Source organism: Passer domesticus, chromosome 5, assembly GCF_036417665.1.
Source record: "Passer domesticus isolate bPasDom1 chromosome 5, bPasDom1.hap1, whole genome shotgun sequence".
NCBI classification, from domain to species: domain Eukaryota; kingdom Metazoa; phylum Chordata; class Aves; order Passeriformes; family Passeridae; genus Passer; species Passer domesticus.
Genome location: NC_087478.1, coordinates 54,717,635 through 54,731,112, shown reverse-complemented (window position 1 = coordinate 54,731,112; position 13,478 = coordinate 54,717,635). Strand labels below are relative to the sequence as shown.

The 13,478-nt window shown below is 48.2% G+C and overlaps 1 protein-coding gene across 2 annotated transcripts in view; it reads left to right on the top strand.

Moving 5' to 3' along the window:
• Positions 1-323: 323 nt before the first annotated feature.
• PARVB (parvin beta) overlaps positions 324-13,478 on the top strand; it is a 51,021-nt gene continuing 37,866 nt past the window's right edge. The window contains exon 1 of one of the 2 annotated variants that reach the window (XM_064420564.1): positions 324-643. In XM_064420564.1, the coding sequence (XP_064276634.1) occupies positions 529-643 (115 nt within the window). In that variant the 5' untranslated portion in view covers positions 324-528. Of the gene's footprint in view, positions 644-984; positions 1,007-13,478 lie in introns of those variants that run through there. The other variant, XM_064420565.1, reaches the window with a different exon arrangement.

Below are 13,478 nucleotides of genomic sequence, written 5' to 3'. Positions count from 1 at the left end.
AATTGCTGTGCCTTGACAAATGGCACATGCTGAGCGTTTGCCTCCAGTTGTGTCCAATTGTTGCAAAATGTGGACTATAGAAAACTGTTCTTAAAGGACGTCATTTCAAATTTAACCTTTGTGTACTTTCAAGCCTTACACCACTCCGGCTGTGGTGGGACCGGAGGTGTTGTTTTGCGGCAATGCTTTTTTCCTGGCACCCGCGTGGGTCCGGTGCACGGAGGGGCCCGCCCGCCTGGCCGCAGGCGATGCTCGGGTGGGCTCGGTGCCCGCCCCCGGCACCCGGGGGTGTCCGAGGCTCGGCCCGCCCCCGCCTCCCGCGGACTTCCCGGCCGTGGCAGGGCGCTGTGGCTGCGGCGGCTCCCAGCCCGCCCCCAGTGCTGCGAGCGCACACCGCGGGCTCGCCCCGCTCGCTCGGGCGAGTGATTCCCCGTTCCCGGATTTGGTTCGGCCCCGCGGGCCCCGCAGCCGCCGGGTGGGATCGGGCAGGGCCGGGCGGGCTCCCACGGCGAGCCACCGGCAGAGCCGATGTCCGCCGCGCCCGTCCGGTCCCCGACGCTGAGGCCGCACAGGATGAAGAAAGAGGAGTCGTTCCTGGGCAAGCTCGGCGGGACCCTGGCCAGGAAGAAGAAAGCCAAGGAGGGTGAGTTCGCCGGCGCGGGGGAAGGAAGGAACGTGCTCGGGGCCGGCGTGACTCGTGGCCGCTCCGCCGTCCCGTCCCGTCCCGTTCCTCCGCGGGAGCAGCGGCGGAGCCCCCGAGCCGCGCTTTGTTCGGCGGCCCCGTGGAGGGGCCGTGCCCGCCCCCGAGAGCACAACGCGGCTGGGGACGGGCGTGGGGGGCGGCTGGAGCGATGGGGAGCGGCTGACCGGGATGGGGGAGACTGGAATCGTGGGAGATGGATGGCAGCGATGGGGAGCGGCTGATAGCAGTGGGGGGAGGCTGGCAGCGATGAGGGAGACAAGTGATGGACGGCGGGACATCAGCCCATGTCGCATGTCCGGGAAGGTAAGCCCAGAACCCGTTTTGTGCTATAAAATAAAATCCTGGTGACCAACAAGACAAAACTGCACTCGTTTTCTTGTGGTCTGAGAGTTGAGGACACCAGAGGGAATGGTTAAGTCCACCCATGTTCCATTCCAGGTCTGCTTCATGCATAGGCTTTATGTTGGCGTAGGCACTGTGCCCAGAGACCAGACACACCCATCCCACCCACCTCACTCTGAAGGATTCTGTATGGGCACACACAGCCCCTTACGGCTGTACGAGTATGTCCGTGTGGGATGTCACTGCTGGTGCTACCTGGGTGGGGAGGCAAGAGCCTTCCCTTTGCTGCAGAGAGCCTGGAGAAGCTCCCCAGCCCTAGCTCAGTGGACCAGCACCTACGCTGGGGGGGTCAGCCCCTGTTTCACACCCTGACCTGGGGCATGGGCACATCTGTGAGGTGTCCCCAGAGTCGCTGGCCCTCGCCAGGGCTGTGCAGATAGCAGTGTTGTTGCTGTTGAAAAAGGGAGGTGTCTCATTGCTGGACTTGATAAAGCTGGCCCAGACCTGAATGCTCAAAGTGTGCCCTTCCTCTGAGTGCAGTGTCCTCTGGGGATGGTGTGTGCTGTTCTCCCCAGCTTCCCTGACTCACCAGTACTGGCTTCTGTGGAGAAGCTGCGTCCATGTTATCCCCAGACTCCTGGCATCTGCCAGCAGGAAATATGTGTGTCCTTGCCTTATGGCCTAACACAACTGTGATTTGATGGCTGGTTAAAACTGACCTTGGTTTTGTCCTATTGTCTGCTGTGTGTAGGGTAGGGATGTAATTCAAGTTTCAGCCTCCTTTCAGCTGGCTGTTGAGCATGTTTTGCCTATATTGAGTCTATGAATTGCCAGCAACATTCAGAAGACAGTTTTTTAATTTTTAAAAACTCAATATTTAGCCTTGAAATCTGGTTCAAGGAAATTGCTTCCCTTTCCTTCTGCTGCCTGTTTTGGTGTGGTTTACTGGTGTTTCCTTTATTATCTGTTTTTAATCAAGTTTCCCTGACATGGTTCTGCTGAGGACCAGCACAAGCAGTTGTGCCTTCCTGAGATGATCTCATTTGCTTCCAAAGAAAGATGGTGTAAAAAACTCATCTGGCACAGATGCCAAGCACGTGCTCCAAAAAAGTGCATGTCAAAGGTGGCTTCAAAGCTGAAACAGGTTGGCAGCTTCTCAGGCATTTCAGCATCACTAGGACGTATTCTTGAGGTGATCACTTCCAGCAGGGGCCACCCACTGGTTTTGCTGAATTTGCCTGTGGTTTTACCTACTTGTGTGGCCACAGCTCCTGGTGGCAGTGGAAGGGCCTCTCTTGGTCTCTGTGCCTGGTACTTAGTGGGAAGCCACACTGATGCCTCCCAGCCCTCCTTCCGTTGGTGTGATGGGGGGAAAGCTGCAACACAAGGGACAGCTTTTTGTGAGAGCTTTTCACCCAGTCTGAAATGCCACTGTCGGCAAGCCTGAGGAGCCACTCAGGTGTGACATTCTGTAGTGCTGAAGGGGCCCAGCCCCTTTGTTGTGAAGGAAACTGGCTTTTTTCCCTTTGTGAAGCAGCTCTCCAGTGGAAGCTGTCCCAGCCATGCCTGTGCAATGAGAGCAGGCCAAGGGGCAAGAGTGATGAGCTGGGGCATCTGCATCAGGGGGAGAGAGGCTGGAACATGGCTTGTGGAAGGACCTGGGCAGCCCCAGGAGCAAATTTCAGGGCTAGAAACTAATTTTTTTTATGTGAGTGTGGAGCAGAAGTAAACTGGAAGGAGGTCATATGAGTGGCGTTCCTTGAATGAGTTGGTAGGAGCAGATGTGGTCAGCGTTTCCCCATGTGCTCAGCCCTTGAGAATTCCTGGCCTGCCTCCAGGTTTCTGCTTGGTTTGCCTGAGGGGACCAGCAGAGGTCAGAACGACCTTCCCAGAGTAAATCCTGTCCTCTCCGCGGCAAATGAGAATGCTGAGACTGCCACAGCCTGAAATCATCCTTGCCTCCTCTGCCTCCATCAGCTCCAAAAGCTCCAGCCCGAGGGCTCTTTATACCTTCTGCTTGCTTTCACTGCCTGCCTGTGTATTGCAGCTGTCACTGCCCCAGCTGTGCTCATACAGTGACCTTTAACGGGGTCTGTGTGAGAGCTAAAATCCACTTATATCAATCCTTTTCCGTTTTGTGCACAACTTCTGAGCCACACAGCTCAAAGCTCCTTGTAATGATACTGAAAAGGTTCTCATTTGTGGTTTTCATTTCTTTAATCACAGGTTGTAAATAATCATGATGTGCAGCTGTTAACAATGAGCATCTAAATGAAAAAAAAAATTAGCTAATTACTTCATAACTTGCTGCAATGTATTTTTGGGGAGAGTTTTTAGGCAGCCTTGACTTGAGAGAAAGAGCAGCTCGTGGGGAAGCTGTTTTTACCCTGGTTTCCTATGGAAAGCTGGTGAGTGATCTCAGTGTCTGGCTCCTCCCTTCCTCTTCCTTCCCAGGAATATTTTTAACCCCAGTTTGGGTAAAAATGCCCCAGGGAGAAAAGTCTTGCTGATTATTAATGCCTGCAGGCTATGTCAAAATGGGTCACCAGTGAGTATAGGAACACTTCAGTGGAGCTCTGCAGCAGGAAAACCAGCAGATGAACTCAGCCATACCACGATAGTACTAGGCAGCCCACAGGAGAGGGATTTGTCCAGAGAAGGGATGGATGGGAAAGGCCATGGGATAGCATGGAGGGAGATGAGTGTTACTAATGTTACAATCAATCATGATGCACATCCTTAGAAAAGTGGGATGGGTCAGTTCCTGTGCTCTGCAACTGCTTTGGTTCTTACTTCTCTCCCTGTTCCCCATTTAGGCCACGTGGAAATCTGCAAATATCTAAGTTTGTGATGTTTACTGTTCCACAGCTCTGTCTTGGCATATCTGAAGTTTACATTAGGCATTATGAAGAAATTTTTCACCGTGAGGGTGGTGAGGCCCTGGCACAGGTTGCCCAGAGAAGCTGTGGCTGCCCCATCCCTGGCAGTGTCCGAGGCCAGGTTGGATGGGGCTCTGAGAAACGTGGGCTACTGGGAGGTGTCCCTGCCCATGCCAGGGACATGGAATGAGATGGGCTTTAAGGTCCCTTGCAACCCAGACCATTCCATGATTCTGTGATTTTGGTCTTCCAAAATGTGCCGCCTGTTCAAGAGCTCCAAAATCTGCTTTAAATATCTTAAAAAACTGTTGGGGTGCTGGCAGGGCCCATAGAGGACATGGTTTTTAAGCCAGATGATTCCTTAGCTTCTTTTCAGATTTTGTAGAAGATACTGGTTCAGGTAGTACTGCATTTCAACTTCATCTGCAAAAGGAAATTGAGAAAATCTTCCCTTTCCTGTTTGTCAGAGTGATGATGCTGCACTGAAATAAAGGAGGGGGCTTTGCTGCAAGCTTCACTCCCAGCCTCATTGCAAAGCTTGGTTTTCTTTTCCTGATGACACGCTGTATGAAAGATCTGGGCAGCAGGTGTTTGGCTAAATAAACTTTCTGTTATTGTATCTCTCTGTGTGTATAGCCAGTATAGGGGAGTCAGTGAGAGAAATAAAACAGAGTCAATTGCTTAGTGCTGTGTCCCTAAGCAATTGTGACATGGTGGCATGATGGAGGGTGGGTGCAGGGGTGAGGATGCTGCTCTGGAGAAGTGCCATTCATTTGTGCCTGATGAAATCAGTAGGAGAGGGGAGTGAAAGAGAGGATGGCATTGCAGAGGGCAGATTATTGCAACAGGAGCTGAATAAGGGGAAGGTTTTGTGTATCAGGGGAGGCCAAAGTCCTGTTCTTGGGATCCCTGTCTTGGTGTTACAGTGAGATGTCCTGATGGTGTCTCACCCCCTTCTTAATTTACTTTCTGCACTCACAGGATGTGGTAGTGAATTTTTAGGCAGATGGAGAGACAAATACAAAATGAGTATTTTTGTATTTGTGTTGCTTCACACAAGTACTAATTCTTGTGTGTTGCTTCACACAAGTACTGTGACTTTTAGCTGCAGACTGAGAGGATGCTTGGCTGGAGAAGTGTGTCTGTGCATTGTGATGTGCTACTGCTGCTGAAATACCCCCACAGAAGATGAGTGCTGGTTAAGTAGAATTACTTGCTCTTGAAGAAAGGAATTTGCAGTTCCTTTCTGCAGTAGTAGTAGTTATGTTGAAACTACATACTGTTCCAGATATGTGTGTATATATAGAAAGTCTGTGCAAACACATGTAGATTCATATTTCAACCTCAATTTATTATCCTTTCTACCACTGATTTAAACAGACCTAAATTTCCAGTTGGAACCTGTGTAGCCTGATTGCTGTTTCTTCTGTAGAGCTCAGGCCTGACTAGGTCTGGTTGCAGTCTTGGTAGAGCGGTGCTGGTTTGGGTTCTGTGTGCTATTCTGACAAAAGCTGTACTGGGAATGTATTTTGCATCAATGTCTCAACTGAAATGAACTTCACATGTACAAGAATTGTGCTTTTAACAGTATCGTAACCCCCACATTTTTCGCCTGTAGCTGCACTTAGGCTAGGATGCTTCACCCAGTACAGCTTTAGGCACAGTCTCCTGGTGAGATAAGAGAGTTTGGAATTACAACTCCCAAGTTTTGTTCCAGACAGAATGCAGCAAGACACACAAAGTAGCTCTGTAGTTCTTCAGTAGTGTTGAAGGAATGCCTTGCCTTCCTTTAAGGAAAACAGGCATTTAAAAGTAATTTTATTTCCAGAGTTGCAATCTTTAAAATAAGATTCATTGTAAGAATACTGTTAAACTTTATTGTAAAACCTTAGCAGGGTGGTTATCAACACTTCCAGTTTTCCAAAACCAGAATTCCAATCCTCTTCTCCCTAAGGTCTACCCTTATTTCAGAGCAGTTATTCAATGACACCTGTTTTAATTTTGGATTTATTAATTATGACACTGGATAGAGAGAGGCTTTTAGAAGGGGGCATCTGGCTGTGTCCAAGGAGTGTGTGGGTGAGCCCTGTGAGACTCTGATGTATTGCAGAGCTGCACATGGACTTGATGGGAATGGGGAGCTGCAAAGTCACAACTCAGGGAAAGTGTGTGAAGGAGAGACTCCTGATCTCACTGGTGAATCTGTGCAGGGATATCAGGCTGTCTTCTGCAGTGCATTATCATAAATACATTAATCCTACTGATTGTGTGCTCATGTTTGTAAGAGTTGGGATATGTAGATCACTTCATTGATATACATGCATCCTACTGATGTGCACATTGGCAAGAGGGCAGTCCAGAAGAGAGAGTATAGTTATGTATAACAGTGCTAAATGCCTTTTATGTACTTCAAGGACTGTTACAGGCCAGCGGATCTGAGAACAGATGGAGCTGGTGGAGTTTTGCAATGCACTGCTCTGAGCTTTGGATTGCCCTTTGATGTTAGGAGATTTGGGAGATTAGCTGGCAAGCTTTTTTCATTGCAAAAGCATGTCAGAACAACTTGCTGCTGAGGGATCCAGGCTTATGTGGTCTGAGGCAAACCCAGGGCAAGGCAGAGTCTGCTGGCTGCAGGAATTGGTGTTTCAGCAGCCACAGCTTTGCTGTTCAGCTGGAAGGAGCTTTGGTATGTGTGCCTTGTGCACACAAGTTTCACAGTCACAGCTGAGGAGATTCAGCTTTGTATCTACTGAAGTCCAGCAGAGCTGCTACTTTAGAGCTGCCCATGTGGGATTTGGATGCCAAATTGCTGTCAGCTTTCAAATGCAGCCAGTCAAGTGTATGAATCTCTCGGGCAAATCACTAGAAATCTCAGCCTGCAAGATTCCTGAGGTTGTCTCTGTCAGGGTTCCTGGGATATGATGTCTCAAAGGGGAATGTGACCATACAGAGACACTGGCGTGTATCACAAGGAGAAGGAGTTTTCTGCCTCACCTGTACCATCATTGGTTTGTGATCCTTGTTACTCCTCCAGTGCAGGAGGGGCTGTGTGTGCCTTCTCAGCCCTGGAGTCTTGTTCTCTTTTCAGCCCTCCAGCTCCTCTCCGCCCTTCCAGGAGACCTGGATGTCAGCAAGGAAGAAGGAAAGGAAATCGACCATGTTTCCCAAAGGCTTCTCCTTGTGCTGACGTCTTATCATTAGAGCATTTGTAACTCCAGCACACCTCCAGGTTCTTTGAACTAACAGGATCCAGATATTTTGTTAGAGAAGCCAAATACCTTAAGGTCATGGAGGTGGCTCCAGAGAATGATCTGAACCTGTGCCAGTGTCAGGATGAAGCTCATGGCACAGGCTCTGTTCTGCTGAGCTCTCACAATATCCACATGCCTTACTCTGCCCAGCCTTGAGCTCTTCTGCATGGTGATCTTGGTAGTTGCTTTTCCCCACCCTCGTACACCCACTGCCTGCTCTGTGAGATGTGCTGTGGACATGCACTGTCACTGATGAAGCTCAGCTTTTCTGCTCAGAGCACAGCCCAACCAACCAAGTCTTTAACTCTCACTCACAAGGGATAGTGTGGACTGACCCTTGCTTTGCCTGGTAGAGACCTTGTGTCCAGAGAAGGGCTACAAGAGGTGCAGGGCCTTGAGGGGCAGCCACATGAGGAGCAGCTGAGGGCACTGGGTCTTTTCAAGTGTAGGAGACTGAGGCCAGAGCTCACCAGGGGCTGCAGCTCCTCTTTAGGGGCAGCGGAGGGGCAGGCCCTGATCTCTGCTCTGTGTCACCAGGGACAGGACCCAGGGAATGGCTGGAGCTGTGTCAGGGAAGGATTAGGTTGGAGTTTAGGAAATTTCCTTCCCCCCGAGGGTGGTGGGGCACTGAACAGGCTCCCCAGGGAATGATCACCTCCCCAAGGCTGTCAGAGCTCCAGGAGAGTTTGGACAGTGCTCTGAGGCACTGTCCAAAGGGTGGGATTGTTGGGATGTCTGTGCAGGGCCAGAGTTAGACTTGAAGCTTTGTGAGTCACTTCCATCTCAGGGTCTTCTGTGATTTTGTGGTGGCTGTAGCATACCTGTCTCTGGTTGCTGTCATAGGCTGCATCAGCACTTGTGCCCTGCTGAGGGAGGTGTGAATTGTTGTGAGGAGGATGGAGGTGGAAGGGAATGACCAGTGTGACCAGTAGGACAGTACTGCTTATCCAGGGGTTCTGCCAGGCTGCCTTCAGGGGAAGTTCCTCAACCTGGATGCTGGAGCTCTGCTGAGGACAGGCTGCTCTGTGGCTGTGGGCAGGGGGTCTAAACCAGCAATTGTGTGTAAGCAAAACCTGTTTGCCTTTGGGAGTGGGGGAGAGGAGAACAGAAACCTCTGTGTTGCACAGCTAATAGACCAGTGATCTGTGATCTCTCCAGGGTGAAGCATATTGTGCTCAGGTGTAGATTCCCTAATTTGTACTCTTCTGATGGCCAAGTAGAAAGCTGCAACCTGAAATTCATGGCTTCTGTTGTGTATGTCTAGTTTGGCTGCAACAGGATGATGGAAAACACGTGGTGTCAGCCTTTTGTTATTTGAATCCGGTGAAGTCTTGCTCTGAAAACCAGATGTGGAGAGAACAGGCACACCTGGCAGCACGTACTGGGAGCAGTGGGTCTGTATACTCCGGGCCCTTAAATCACTGTCACTTCCTCCTGGAGGAACAATGGGGTTCTTAATTATAAATCCTGTACACTGATCTGTTTCCTTGCACTCTCTGCAGACCCGTCTCCCTCCAGAGGCCTTAGGAGGAGAGGGGAGGCTGTGGGATGAGAGTCTCATTTTGGCTTTTCTGATGGTGAGAAAATTGGGAATTCAGTTCTGCCTCTGAATGATTGTTTCTCCAGGTCAAAAAAGATTTCTTTATAATCCCCAAGACCTGTCTGGCAATCAGATACAGACTTTTATAAAAACTCTTTTCAATATATGCTGCATGTTGATTATAAAACAAGCAACTGGTCTGGATCCTGGAATCCCAGTTCTTTCTTTAGTACTTCTTTTCTTGTGTGGTTGAATCATAATGAAATCCACTGAAAAAAATAGTGTATTTTCCATTATAACTGCCATATGGCCTTACTGCTAATTTTTAATTAGCTGTGGGATGGTTGCATACACAGTTTATTTGGAGTAAGGAAGGAGACTGAGAGCTGGATGAGAAGATGTCTCTATAGAGGCATGGTGTCGTGTCTCATTTAGTGTCTTTAAATAGAAGAATGTGTAATCCTCAGAAAGTGTTGCTCCACTAGGTCTGTTTGGCAGATGCATGCATTTGTGCATTAAACAGATGCAGGCACTTCTGTAATTTTAAAATAGAATAGTGTTGTTTACTCTCTGGCTTGCCTAGTCCAGCAGATGGATCTGGAGGCTTTGCAAAACTGACAGGATTTTGTTCAAAAATTATAGGAAAAAGTAACTGCTTACACTTCCCACTTAACATTCTCCCACAGGAGCAGGCTTATGAAATTGTACCTCAGGATTCCTGTTTGCCTTCTTCCCCATGTATGACTCCCAGTATTGTTACAGTTGGTTCCACTGGAAATTTAGGCATGGTAACTATACAGAATTTGGTCTGACAGAAATCTTGATGCTCTATTTAGAATTCTGGAGTTAAGTTGCAAAAGATCATCAAGTCCAATTGTTCTCCCAGCACTGCCAAGTCCATCCCTAAATCAAGTTCCCAAGTACCACATATACAAATCTTGTAGGTGCCTCGAGCAATGATGATCCCCAACATTTCCTAGGGAGCCTGTTCCAGTACTTGACAGCCCTTTCAGTGAAGAAATTTTTCCTCATATCCAACCTGAACCTCCTCTGACACAACCTGAGGCCATTTCCTCTTTGCTTCATCATTTGTTTCCTGGGAGCAGAGCCCAATCCCCCCTAGCTGTCCCCTCCTGTCAGGAGTTGTGCAGAGCCAGAAGGTCCCCCCTGAGCCTCCTTTTCTCCAAGCTGACACACCCCCTCCCAACCCCCCAGTTGCTCCTGGTGCTTGAGACCCTTCCCTAGCCCTTTTCCCTTCTCTGGACACATTCAATGTCTTTTCTGCAATGATGGGCTCAAAACTGCTTCCAGGATTTGATCTGCTCCCTGTCCCTGGCTTCCAGCTCAGGGGCTGGGTACAAGGAGAACAACCAGTCTGACTGTTAAAGAGTGAGACAGAGAAGGTATTAGTACCTCTGCCTTGTCTTCAGCCTTTTTCATTATGTGTTCCCATTGCATGCAATAAAAGGCAGGGATTTTCCTTAGCAGATGCATTTGTAGAAACATTTTTTATTGTCCTTTACAGCAGTAACCAGATTATGTTCTAGTTGAGCTTTGACTCCCTTAATTTTCTCACTGCATAACCTCATGGCATTCTTGTAGTCCTCCTGAGTTGCCTCCCCTCCTTCCAAGGTGATAAACTCCTTTCCTGAAGAATGTTCAACCTTTCTGAACCCCTTTGCCCTTCAGAGCTGCCTCCCAAGAGACTCTGTTCCACTTTGAGACAGATGTATCTCATCTGTCACCATCAGGCTTTGTGTCATGCAAACTGATCCATGATCAAAAAAAAAACAAATTTCAAGACCCTAAGCAGACTTGGAGCCAGGTATTGATCTGCTGGCTCTTCCTGCTACTTCCCTTGTTGTTCTCTGAAACTGGAAGGATAGGTGATGAAATCAGGTAGTTAAATAAGCTTGTGTAATGGAGCCATATCATTGGGAAACTGGATTTTAATTACATCCAGGATGTCGTGCTGCAAAATGGCCCTGCCGTGCCAGAAGCAAACCAGATGTGCTGCCTGTGAAGCAGATCTGATGCTGTCTACCACACAAGCTGTGGCTGGGTTTTATTTTTGCGTGTGGAAGGGAGGAAGCTGTTGTGCCTGACCTAACCTAATGCAGCAACAGTCCAGCTTCAACCTGAACTTTTTAGGTCCTTCCAAGGAAGGTTTCTCTGATTATGTTCTCCTAGTTTCTGAGTTTCACCTTCTGAGTTTTTTGAGGGTCCCTTTTCAGGGAAAGAGACAGATGGTAATAGGAAGATGAGAGGAACTGGCCTTAGTGTCCACTCTCTGCTGTATGGTTGAGGGAGAAATTTATATATTTGTTTCCATCTGATAAAAGAAATTATAACTTTTAGGGAGGGACTTTTCTTCTTGTGAATGGCATTAGGTATAGGTGCTATACTACCCAGAATCTTGGTAGAAGGCATCCTTAGTGGAGTGCTTCATTTGCTGTTGATCCAGTGGTTGGTAAGATGTTTCTTCAGGACTGCAGATACAATTTGAAACTGTCTGAGCTGGGGAATTTCACTCTTGTGCTGAATGCACAGGAGATGGGCACTCTTGTTGCAGGGGGTTGGGTGGTTTAGCATGCTGCAGCATAGCTGGCCACGTGATTCTCTGTGGGGAATGTGATTCCATATTCATTCCATTCCATATCCATGCAGTCATGGACAGAGTAAGAGCAGATGCAAGAAGATGAGGGAGAAGATACTCCTGGCTACACCTGCACTGCATGAGTTCTTTGTCTCATGTTTTGGGATGTGTCCCGTTCCCTGGTTTGGGACTGACCTGTAGCTGAGCTTGAAAGTCTTCAAGATGTCCAGCACCACCTTTTCTAGCTCACAGGGCCTGATGTTACCAGTGCAAAAGCTTTGAAAGGGACCACAGAAAGCTCTAACTGAAAATCCTGTGAAACTTTGTGTGCTAAGTAAATGAATATAAACAGCGGCAGGTCTTTTCCTACTTTGTGAAATGTGATGTTTTCTTGTGCTGTGGACTTGTTTTGATTTGTTTCTTTGGCTGGCTCGTTTCATGATTGCATTTTGATATCCCTTGAGGGCTGTGCTTGGGAGACTGGACTGCAAAGTCAGTTGAAGGGCTCTACTCTTTCTATGTAGTCTTCAGCAGCTCCATTAGGAAATGCTGGGGCTATTTCTTACTTAAACTCAGCAGAGTTAAACATCTAAATGCTTTTATGGCAGCCACTATCTCCACTGTACCTTCCCTTCATGGACTGGCTTTTATCTGGTTGTGGGCTCTGAGTTCCAGGCTTTTACTGTGAGGTCTGTAGTGCTTTTCACTGAAGTACTTGTCTTGGCAGGCTCCTCTGCTGCTCAAAGCAGCAGGTAAAATAATTTCCCTCATATGACATGTCTGGAAACCACTGAGAAAACTCCCTAATATTTTGTAGCTTTTACTTACACAGATCTTTCATCTCAGTTCTAATACACTGCTTTACTGCCCTGAGTGCAGGGAGGACACAGGAAAGGTACAGCTGGACATGAGCAACCTTGGGATATGGTACACTGAAAACTCTGTGTTGAGTGTTTAGGGTAAAGCTTCTGGTTTGGAGTATGGCGTGTCCCTCCACTGGTCCTCTAGTAGTGGTTAGCAAACTCTCAATGTGTGTGTTGCAAGTAGAGTTGCTGCATGTGTTTTTCAGGGTTTTCCTTGTCTTTCTGGGTGACATTTGGGCAACTGCATGAGGCATGTGCACTTTTTGTGGTCTGCAGAACAATTTATCTTGGCTTGTTCTTCCTGTAGAATCATGTTCCACAAGCAAAATAGTTGCTTTTTTTGAAATGCAAGTCATATCTGTAGCCTCCTTTCCATTTCCCTGGAGTTTGGCTGTTGAGCTCTGTCCTGTCAGCTGTGGAAAATGGAGCCTTGCTGCTGCTCATCTGCCATCAGTGCCTTTAAAAGTGAGTCTGTTACTCTTTACTTCTCTTGGCATGTCCAGAAGAAAAAAACAGCATAAAATGTTCTCATATTTGCACAGTAGATTACTTTGGTGGTGGTGGTGGTGACCTTATCATTCCTCTGTGCAAAGGATATGGGGAGAGCAGGAGGCTGAAACAGGTGAAACTTGCATGGCAGATAACTAAGGGGTTTGTTCACTTGCCTACCTACAAATGAAGTGCCAAACCACGTGGAAGAGGTGGAAGAAATTTGGCAGAGGAATGGAAAGCTGGTCACTTGCAAAACATGCTAGCCTGAGCTGCAGTAGTGATGAGTATTCTGCTTGATAAAGTTTTCAGGGTTAGATGTGGAGGTGGGATCCAGAGGTAGAGCTTGTAGGAGGCTGTAAACTCAAGTGGCCATTTTCTCCCAGATATCTTCAGATTTCTTCTTGCAGAAGACAAGGGCTGAATGAATGTGTTGGGTGTCTCTATTCCAGAGTAGTGCTGTTGGCTCTGCTTCTGACATCTCCTGCTGTCTCTCCCTTGGTGGTTTGTTTTCACTGGACCCCTTAAATGTGGATACCTTAAGCAGTGAGTTGATTCTGGTTTCTGAAGTTCCTTTTGGCTACAGGAGCCTTGTTGGTGCTTGGCATCTTGTGGAAACCAACCTGCTTCATTTGGGATCTTGGACTGAGTTCCTAGACATGAAGGTACTGTTCCTTCAACTGCTTGTGGCCATCAGCTTTGGTTGTAGGAGTACACCAAAGCCTGAGAGAGTGCTAAGGACTTCCTAGGAGAGCACAGCTTTTCATGGAGAATGGATGGCAGTAAATTGAAAATGCCTTGATGGTTTTCTACTG